General features: G+C 50.2%; 1 protein-coding gene across 1 annotated transcript; it reads right to left on the bottom strand.

Moving 5' to 3' along the window:
* Positions 1–2,875: 2,875 nt before the first annotated feature.
* Positions 2,876–8,729, bottom strand: LOC132232589 (basic salivary proline-rich protein 2-like). The gene is made up of 4 exons (XM_059691958.1): positions 8,661–8,729; positions 8,268–8,373; positions 7,495–8,111; positions 2,876–3,451 (listed from the first exon to the last, which is right to left on the bottom strand). The coding sequence occupies exons 1-4, from the start codon at positions 8,727–8,729 to the stop codon at positions 3,398–3,400; spliced, it is 846 nt and encodes a 281-aa protein (XP_059547941.1). The 3' UTR covers positions 2,876–3,397.
* Between the last annotated feature and the right edge of the window lie 1,673 nt (positions 8,730–10,402).

The raw sequence follows: 10,402 nt of genomic DNA, 5'->3' as shown, positions 1-10,402 counted from the left end.
CAATGTAGATACCTGGGGTGCCAGTGGTCTACTGTGGGGGGACAGCCAGTGCAAAGGTCCTGAGGCAGGACTGTGCTGAGACGGCAGGGAGGTGTGCATGACTGAAGCAGGTGAGCAAGGGCCAGGGTGTTCGGAGATGAAGGCAGAGAATAAATGGGGCTTAGGTCATATAGGGCTGTGGAGGCCTTAGGGAGGGTCCTGACACCTCTCCAGACAGTGAGGAAACTGAGTCAGGAGCTCAGGTTGTGCTGGGTTTGTGCCATGAGTACATTTGCTTGGGTAAGACCATTTTCTTATCAGGGAGCTGTGGCTGCTGCTAGCAGAGCAAAACTGAGGTTCCAGAAACACAGGGGGCACATCCAGAGGCCTGTGGATTTTTGTTTTGGGTGGAAGGGGAGCTTAGAAACAACAGCAACACAACGATAATAATAGCTATGAACGACTGAAGCCTTACCATGTGCCAGGCCTGGGGCCATGCGGCTTCCCTTCAGGAGTTCATCTCACTGTCATGGCCACACTGGAGATGGCAGGGCAGCTAAGAAAATGGGGGAGTCTGGCAAGAGAGGTTGGCTGAGGTCCTGCCACCAGGAAGGAGCCAAGAAGGTGACGTGGTCTAGGCCTCATGCCAAACTCGAAGGCCTCACCACTGCCCTGACCATTTCCTCAAACGGAAGGGGCCTGACTGCCCATCCCCCACCCCCAAGCCCTGGCCAGACCCTCTGGATGTTGGGCAATTCCAGGCTTCCCCGGTCCGACATGCACAGCCCCCGGCCTGTACTTCTCCCGCTGGCTGGAAGAGAAACCGACCTTGAACCAAGTTCAGCAGCTAGTGCTAGGCAACCTAGGACTGATGGACAAACACTGGTGTTCAGGTTCAAACTCCAGGAAACACAGAAACAGTCCAGCGATGGTGTGCCTGGGAGAAAGCCCCAGACGAGGAAGTCCCTTTGAAAGCTGGGTGGGAAGCTGGCACCCGTGTCTCGGGCACCTAGAGAGACAATGGCGCAAGGGACAGAGGGCCTCTGTGGGTGCCCCGAACGAGGGGAGGAATCTGCTTGGAGACCTGGTTGGGCTGGGGAAGTTGGCAGATTGCTTCCTTTCAGACTGGGTCTTGTTTCAGCCCACATGGAACTGCTTGTTTCTGTTTTGTGGGTTGGGGCTCTGTGGAGACTGCAGCGAAGGGAAAGGCTCTGAGGTTCAACTGCCTGAAAGACACGGATATGGGTGATCTAGAAGGCTCTAAGCTCCAAGAAGCTCTCCATGACCTGGTGACTAAACACAGACTTGGAGCCAGGCTGCCTGGGTTAAAATGCCGTGGCTACCATAACTAGCTGTGTGACCTTTGGCAACTTGCTTAACCTCTCTGGGCCTCAGTTGTTGCATCTGCAAAGTGAAGATATAATACTTCCTCATAGAGTTGTTGGGAGGCCAGTGCCTAGTGCACCATGGGACTTATAGTAAAATAAACAGGATTCTGGGATGCATGCTCCACCCACACCATCTCTCCTCCCCGCCCAGGGCTACAGAATGGATCTCAGAGAATGAAGCTCTTCCCGGCCACTAAAACGTGTTTCCTGGAGGCTACGAGGAGGAGCCAGCGATGATTGCAAAGTCACAGGGCACTCGCTTATTATTGACTTATTATTTATCTCCCCTGCTGCCAATCAGAACATACTAGGAAACTCCAGGGGAGTCAGGACCGTGCCCTTTATCACCCTGGTCCGAGCCCCAGGACAGTCGAGGCACCTATCAGCTGAGGGAACGAAGAGGCTGTGTGGAAGCTCAGGCGTCAGCCGGACCCAGTTCAGTTCCACCTTCAGTCACCTGCTTGCCGTGTGATGTAGAGCTTGTTCCTTATCCTTTCTGGGCCTCAGTTTCCTCATCTGTAAAACAGGAGGGGTTTGGGAAGAATAAAAATGAGACCATGAATGAAAAAGCACCCAGTGGGGGCCCAGCGGTGTTTCCCACCACTATCCTCGCTGTCACTGTCGTCATCATCAGCCTGCAGTGGGTGCTCATTTGGGTCCCGTGCTGATTGCTGTGGCTGCCGCGTGTTTTGTTAGGTAGAAACAGAGGCAGGCACTCAGCATGGCATCTGGGTGTTGGTATGAAGGGCGTCCGGCCTCTCTCATCCTGAGGTCACATTTTCCCTGTCGTTTGTGGTGTGCCTGAAGCAGGTAACCAGGTCCTCCCTCTGGGCAGCCAGAAAAGGCCTCACCTGCTACTCAGTGGGCCTGGTGAAGGCAGAGGCGTAGACAGTCTTCTACACCTGGGGTGGGGGCGGGGGTGGGGGCAGCTGACCAGGTAATTATGGGCCCCAGGAAGCGTATTTGGGCCTCCCCCTGGGCACTGGCTGCAGGTGCAGTCGCCCACAGAGACCATGGACTGACTTGGAACTCCTGCCCTGGCCAGAAGCAGACAGGCAGCTGACATTGCCAGACAGAATAGAGAATACTCAGTTACACATAAGTCTTAGGCGATGAGTGGCGTGGGTTTCTTGTTTGTGTGTTTTTAGTTTCAGTATGTCCTGTGAAAGACTGGGCATGTATTATAGGTCTGCAACATTTGGGACATACTTATACTAAACAATCACTTGCTGTTTATCTGAAATTCAAATTTAACTGGGCATCTTGTGGGTTTTTTGTGTGGTTATTAAAACATATATATTTTTATTGATTTCAGAGAGGAAGGGAGAGGGAGAGAGAGAGAGACACATCAATGCCCCCCACTGGGGATTGAGCCACAACCTGGGCAAATGCAGAGTGGAAATCAAACTGTGACTTCCTGGTTCACAGGTCGACACTGAACCACTGAGCCACGCTGGCCGGGCAGGCATCTTGTGTTTTTATTTGCTATATCTGGCAATTCTACCAGGCCTCAGTATCTCCATCTGCATAACTTGCCAGTCAGAATGTCTGCTTTTGCGAGGATGAATTGCGTGATGTGCGTGGGAAATGTGTTTTGGAAATGGAAGAGGTGTTATGGAAACATTAGTTACCAGAATTCATTATTATGAATAACACAGACCAGTCAGTGGAGGCTATTTCTGGAAACCGAATTCCTTTTTTGAAAATTAGTTTTTTTTAAAGCAATTTGTATTTACTCTTGAAATGTTAGATAATGGAGAGTAGCAAAAGGAGAAAAAAATCCTACTTTTTATCACTCAGAGACAACTTTTTATAGTGTGCTGTATCCTTGAAAAAGTATGAAGACTTCTTTCCAGGTGTGTGTGTATTTTTCTTTTAAACAAAATGTATCATATTCTGTATTTTTTTTAGGCAACATGCCTTCTCCTCAGGCTGCTGTCGTTTTTAAAGTAGAGTGAGGAACTCTCACCCAGAGGAAGTCTCTCCCTTTCTGTCCAGTCCCTGTGGTTCCACGGTATTGGCGTGTGTGTCTACTTCCCAGATCTTGTTCTGGGCCCTTGCGGGTTAGAGCATAGCTGTGAAGTCTTCAGTGGGAAGAGAAAACCGTCAGAGTTCAGGTAACACTGTGTGTCCCCCCCCCCCCCCCTTCTGTGTCCAAACAGGGCATACATGAGATGCCTGGTTTACTTTTATTAAAATTGAGGTAACATTCACATAACATACAGCTTAACATTTTAAATTCTACAATTCAGTGGCATTTAGTACGTTCCAAATATAGTGCACACCAACAGTACATGCCACTGTGTCAACTTCCCAGAACGCGTTTAGCATCCCAGAAAGAAACCCCATAGCCATTAGCAGCCACTCCCTGCTCCTTCCAGCCCCCGGAGACCACTGATCAGCTTTCTGTCTCTAAGGAGCTGCCTATTCTTAGAATTTCATGTAGATGGACTCATATGACATGTGACCTTTTGTGACTGGCTTCTTTCACTTAGTACATTGTTTTCAAGTCTTATCCACATTGTAACATGCATCAGTACTTCCTTCCTCTTTATGACCAAATAATACTCCATCATATGGGTATTCCACCTTCTGTTCATCCATTAATCAGTTGATAGATATTTGTTTTTTCCCCACCTTTTGACTATTGTGAGTAATGCTGCTGTGTATATTCCTGTATGAATTTTTGTTTGAATACCTACGGATGAAGGAGTAACTGCACCATTTTATTTTTATTATTTAAAAAAATATATATTTTTATTGATTTCAGAGAGAAAGGGAGAGGGAGAGATAGAAACATCAATGAGAGAGAATCATTGATCGGTGGCCTCCTGCACGCCCCCTATTGGGGATTGAGCCCACAACTCAGGCATGTGTCCTTGACCAAAATTGAACCCGGGACCCTTCAGTCCGTAGTCCACACTTTATCCACTGAGCTAAACCAGCTAGGGCATAATTGCACTATTTTATATGCCTACCAGCAACATAGGAGGGTTTCGATTTCTTCACATCCTTCCCAACACTTATTTCCATTGAAAACATTTTATGACCGCTACAGGGGCAATGGGCGGTATCTCATTGTGGGTTTCATTTGCATTTCCCTGATGACTAATGATATTGAGCATTTTTTCATGTGCTTGTTGGCCATTGGTACATCTCCTTTGCAGAAATGTCTATTCAAGTCCTTTGCCCATTTTTATTTTTTTATTTTTTTTATATATATTTTATTGATTTTTTACAGAGAGGAAGGGAGAGGGATAGAGAGTTAGAAACATTGATGAGAGAGAAACATCGATCAGCTGCCTCCTGCACACTCCCTACTGGGGATGTGCCCGCAACCAAAGTACATGCCCTTGACTGGAATCGAACCTGGGACCTTTGAGTCCGCAGACCGACACTCTATCCACTGAGCCAAACCGGTCAGGGCCTTTGCCCATTTTTAATTTAATTTAATTTTATTGTTTTGTGGTAAAAACATACATAATGTAAAATTTACTATTTTAACCTTTTTTAAGTGTACATCTCACTGGCATTAAGTACATTCACAATGTTGTGCAACTATCAACACCATTCATCTCCAGAACTATTTTCTTAAAAAAAAAGACAATTTTTAAATTTTTGTTTATATTTGTTTTAAAATATATTTTTTTATTGATTTCAGAGAGGAAGGGGGGGGGACAGAGATAGAAACACCAATAAAGAGAGAGAATCATTGATTGGCTGCCTTCTGCACGCCCCCTACTGGGGATCAAGCCCACAACCTGGGCATGTGCCCTGACCGGGAATCCAACCACGACCTCCTGGTTCATAGGTCAGCGCTCAAACACTGAGCCACACCAGACAGACAAGACAATTTTAAAAAGCGGTTTTAGGTTCACAGAAAGCTTAAGAAGAAGGTACAGAAATTTCCCATATCTCCTGGCCCCACAAGTACACAGCCCTCCCCAATATAAACATCCCCACCAGAGAGGTACATTTGTTACAACTGATAAGCCTGCAATGATATTGACACATCACTATCACCCAAAGTCTGTAGTTTACATTAGGGTTCATTTTTGGTATTATATACTCTATGGGTTTGGACAAATACATAATGACAAATACCCATCAGTATTTTCACAGGGCAAATGCCTGGGTTGCAGGCTCAATCACCAATAGGGGACGTGCAAGAGGCAGCTGATCAATGATTCTCTCTCATCCTTGATTTTTTTATCTCTCTCTCTCTCTCTCTCCCTTCCTCCCTGAAATCAATAAAATTATATTTAAAACAAAAGTTTCCTAATTCATTGGTTGTTTGTTTTTTATCACGAACGGTGTTGGATTTTTGTCAGATGCTTTTTCTGCGTCTATTGAGACCATCATTTGGCCAGTTTACTTTTCTTCCATCCTTGGAAGTATTGGGTTGGAAACTCAATCTCTGTGGTTTTTCAGGATTAAAACAAAAGAGCTATAGCCAGGCCGGTGTGGTTCAGTGGTTGAGCATCGATCCATGAAGCAGGAAGTCAAAAGCCCGGGTTGTGGGCTTGTTCCCCAGGAGGGGGCATGCAGGAGGCAGCGTTCGATGATTCTCATCATTGATGTTTCTATCTCTCTCTCCCTCTCCCTTCCTCTCCCAGAATTCAGTAAAAACATATTTTTACTGTCCTCCCCATAAAAAAATTGCATACTCACAGCTGTAGTAAGTTTTTAGGGCAAATGAAAAAACAAAGCCAGCTCCTGCAGTCTGGGGGAGAAAAAATGACTAAAAATGTGGTAGCACCAAGTAAAAAGAAAATTCAGGTATGTGATTGGTTTTCGCTCTATAGAAGGGAAAAAGCAAAGAACGGGAGGGTGAAGGAGAGCATCCACAGTAGGCTGCTTTTTTAACAGTTTGCTCTGACAGATTTTCTGTAGGGCGTGTGTCTTGCTAGCAATGGTCTAGGACAGTGGTCAGCAAACTGCGGCTCACGAGCCACATGTGGCTCTTTGGCTCCTTGAGTGTGGCTCTTCCACAAAATACCACGTGCGGGCACGCACGTACAGTGCGACTGAAACTTCATGACCCATGCGCAGAAGTCGGTATTTTGTGGAAGAGCCACACTCAAGGGGCCAAAGAGCCGCATGTGGCTCGTGAGCCGCAGTTTGCTGACCACTGCACTAAAAGATTGGCCTTACTAATGACGTGTACCTGGCAACTCCCCATACTTGGAGGACTTTGAAATATCCTCTGACTGAGTAACAGGTGCATGGCTGATGGTAGCTGGGTTGATGTAGTGAAAGGAGGTGAGTGGACAGGGATGTAGAGGACAGTTTGCTATGGGGCCTTGGGCAAGTCACTCTCCCTGTTTGGGTCTCACTGTAAAGGCAAGAGATTCTGCCACCAGAGGAGTTCCAGGCTCCTGGTCTATGAATCCACCCATGACAGGGCTCATAAGCTGTCTGCCCAAGTGGCATTTCTCTAGACAACCACGTTAGAGCTTTATATTCTCAAAGCCAAGCACAAGCTCATTAAAGCCCGATGAAGACTCACCAGGGAACCTGGCTGGGTTAGGACCGCTGCTATTACTGGTAGCAGGCAGATGGGCTCTTATCAAACAGGCAGGAAGCACCCATTTGGGGACAGAGGGTTGAGTGGCTGTTGAAACAGGAGTTACTGATTTCCAGAGCTTTTAGCAATGAAGTGAGACAGTGCCTAGGGGTTAGAGGCCATCCTGGGATGGGACACACAAAGGCAGTAAAATAGCAGCTAGGTTTTATTAAACACAATCTGTGCTAAACCCTTTGCCTGCATTATCTCAGTTAATTTTCACTAGATCTTATGAGATAGGTACTGTTATGCCCATTTTGCAGACAGGACACTGAGGCCCAGAGAAACTGACTTGCCCAAAGGCACGAGGAGCGTCTCAGGCTGTCTGGATGCGCCGCCTGAATGTGCCGACTTGACTTACGGGGATATAAAGGCCACCCTCGCCAGGACAGGGAGCGGGGATCCCTCAACGCGGGATCTGGGACTCCAGGTTGGTGGCCCGCGTGTCTGAGGGTGGGGGACGAGAAGGAATGCCAGAAATGGGCGACTAGAGGGGTGCGGAGGGCAAAGGGGGCCGAAATCTGGAGGATCAGGGGTGGCCAAGGCACGAGGCGCGGGTACCGGCAGCGCGCGGAGGCGGGGAGGATCCGGAAGCCCCGGCAGCAGCTCCGCCCCGGCGAGTCCAGCCTCCCGCCGCCCGCGCTGCGGGCTCAGACCTCCCGGCTCGACTGGCGGCGCGAGCGGCGGTGAGTACGGCGAGCAGCTGGACGCTAATGGGGGCGGCGGGGGCCCCCGGGCCGGGAGCGCGGGTCCCTGCGGCGCGAGCACCTGCCCGGGATTCGGGCGCAGTTGAGGCCGGGAGTCCCGGGCATCGTGCCGGTCGCGGCGGCCCACGAACCAGGCGGGTCCCGGGGTGCGAGACCGGGCGGAGGGCGCAGGGCTCCGGCTGGAACTCTCTCGCGGGCCGGTTTCCAGCCCCCAGCGCTGTCTCGGCCGCGGGACAGGCGGGGTTCCGCTCTTGCGCCCCGAGTGGGCCGGGCGCCCGCGGATCGCGTGCGGTGGGGTCGCGCCCCTGCGGGTGCGCGGTGCTCCCTCCGCGGAAAGGACGTCCAGAGTCCTTTCAGGAAAGTCGGGGTTCGCTCTGGCGCCCGCGATCTTAAAGTTGAGATTTCCAGAATCGTCACCCGGAGATTTAGAAACAAAACCAAACCAAACCCAACCAGTTCCCGGACGCAGGTCTCATAAGTTCGGCTTCTAGGGGCCACGCCATCTGCGCTTTTGTCCTCTCCTCGGGAGAGCCTCGCCGGACCCAGGACCGCCCTTAGTGGGTGCCTGTGTGGACACCTGAGGGCTTGGGGAGCACCGGGAAGTGAGAGTCCCGGACCCAACGCAACCGGAGCCTTGGCGGGCCAGGCGCCCCGCCCCGAGATTGGCGCCCGGTGAGCGCAGGAGTCTGCCCATTCCCGTCAGGATGAAAGCTGGTGGCACAGGCAAGGGAACCTGTGGCAGAGGAGGACATTGCCCCTCCCGCCAAGCGAGGCAGGGGCCCTCCCCTCAGCTTTCCAGGTCAATGTGCATCTGGGCAGTGGGTTGGGTGTTATGCCAGGAGCTCCTGATCCAGGTCAGGGCGGGGGTGAGGGAGGGGGGCGGCGGGGGGGGGGGTGAGGGGTGTGTGTGTTGGGGAAATGGTGATTCATGGAAGGGCCATCATTTCAGGGAGCGGGCCCGTTGGACCTTCACTAGTTTTCACTTTTGTCCTTTGGGACAGTGGGGCTGATGTCACTCACCTTGCGCTGTGCTTTGGTGGTTGGGAAATCCCGTTTCTGGAAGCCACAGGGCATTCCTGTGTAAACCATCAGGTTAGGCTCTCCCACCAGTCTTCTCATGGGGGCACATCTCTCCCCTCCGCCTTGGTTCAGGGCGGTCTGGGAGGAAAGTTGGCCCACCGTCCTGCTGGGGCCCTTTTAAGGAAACACCATGGTTTGCATTCATGTGAGCCTCACTTACTTTCCTACCCCTACCCCCAGGGCCTTCTCGGGGTGGCTCCTTTAAATTGAGACTAACCTGGATGCCTGTGAAGAGAGATTGTATCTGGGATTCTACCACCGTTTGGTTTTTATCATAGTTGGATCAGAATCCAGAGAGCAGGTGACTCGCTCTATCTGGCTAGAATAACACCCATGCTGCACTTGGCTTCCCCCACAGCCAGGCCTGGCTTTGGATTCTAATGTGCACCAGACTCTCTAAGAAACACTTACTGTAGATCTACAGTGGGAGAGGCCCATCTTCCCTCTTTCCTATTCCTTTAAGGCATTAATAATAGATGCTTTTATTCACTTTTGAAAAAGTATCCTTGTTGTAATGTTTCCCTGGATTAAGTGACTTGGTGATTGATCTGAGCCGGAGGATCAATTGGGTAAATCTCTAAAATACTAGACTGAAGTAATTTGCTCTCTTGGGTGAGTAAATTCCCCGTTGTTGCTTCAGTCCATTTTATGGGCTGGCTGGCTGTGGGGAAATCAAGTGCTACCCTTGCCCTGGAAAGGACACAGAAGAAATGTTCCTGGTCCTGAGGGGTTTTCACTGTGGGTGGAAAGTGGAAACGCACCGTTGTGAAAGAGCCAGTGCTCACTAATGCCTGGAAGGGGGTTGGGAGGCTGGGAGGGAGGGTGCTATGAGCTTGGGGCCAGGGTAACCAAGAAAAGTTTAGTAGCAACGCTGAGGCCTGAGCACCTTTGGCTGAGGGACATGTGGACACGGTGGACAGCATTCCACATTTTGTAGAAGCATCTCAACAAAGCTTCGGAGGAGGCACAGACATGCCCAGGGTTAAGGACACTGAAAAGGGAACCACTGAGAGGGAAGGAGCCAGAAGGCATTTCCAGTCCAAGTTGATTTTCAAGGACATAAACATGCACTGTGGCCATCGACCCCCCATGCTGACCAGAGGTGTGTGTGACCAGAGGTCTGAGAATAGGCTGGTGCCCAGCAGGGACGTAAAATTCTCCTCCCCAAGTGAATCTCCCCACAGCTATAGATCCACATGAGGGTGCCCCAGAGTCTTGGTGTGGGACTCGTCCTCTGTGCTGCTTTTGCTGCTGTGAAATAGCCCTGTGGGTGAGGGGATCCGCCTCTTCAGGCAAATAGACCCCCTTAGCAAATAGACCCCCTTAACTCTGTCTCTCGTTAGTACAGGCGTGTCTGTGATGTCTTTGGTGCTCATTGGGCTGCCCATGGCCTGTTCTGCACTTGATTGGTGTTTACTTACCGTAAAATTGTTATTTGAGCCTAAAGTGGTACTTTCCTGAATCCTCAAAATTTCATCCTGTTGTTTGAATCTGCGTGGGCGCTCTGGGCAGCTGTGGTAACACTTCCGTACCTAATGAAGTTCTCCCTTCAACTTGCTTATTTCAGTAGAAGGACTGTGTGTAATTTCATAGGGTTTAAGGCATGGACAGGATGGAGGGTGTCTGTAGTGATTTCCTGCTCATCTCCTAGGTAGGAAGGTAATTCACCAGGATCCTGAACG

The sequence above is a fragment of the Myotis daubentonii genome, chromosome 4, assembly GCF_963259705.1.
Source record: "Myotis daubentonii chromosome 4, mMyoDau2.1, whole genome shotgun sequence".
NCBI classification, from domain to species: domain Eukaryota; kingdom Metazoa; phylum Chordata; class Mammalia; order Chiroptera; family Vespertilionidae; genus Myotis; species Myotis daubentonii.
This window is presented reverse-complemented; position numbering and strand designations above follow the sequence as displayed.

Coding starts and splice junctions, on each gene's coding strand:
- LOC132232589 (XM_059691958.1), bottom strand. CDS start 8,729: ATGGTTTACACAGGAATGCCCTGTGGCTTCCAGAAACGGGATTTCCCA. Junction 8,112..8,267: donor CCTGGCCCGCCAAGGCTCCG/GTTGCGTTGGGT, acceptor CGAACTTATGAG/ACCTGCGTCCGGGAACTGGT. Junction 3,452..7,494: donor CCCGCCTCCGCGCGCTGCCG/GTACCCGCGCCT, acceptor TTCCCACTGAAG/ACTTCACAGCTATGCTCTAA.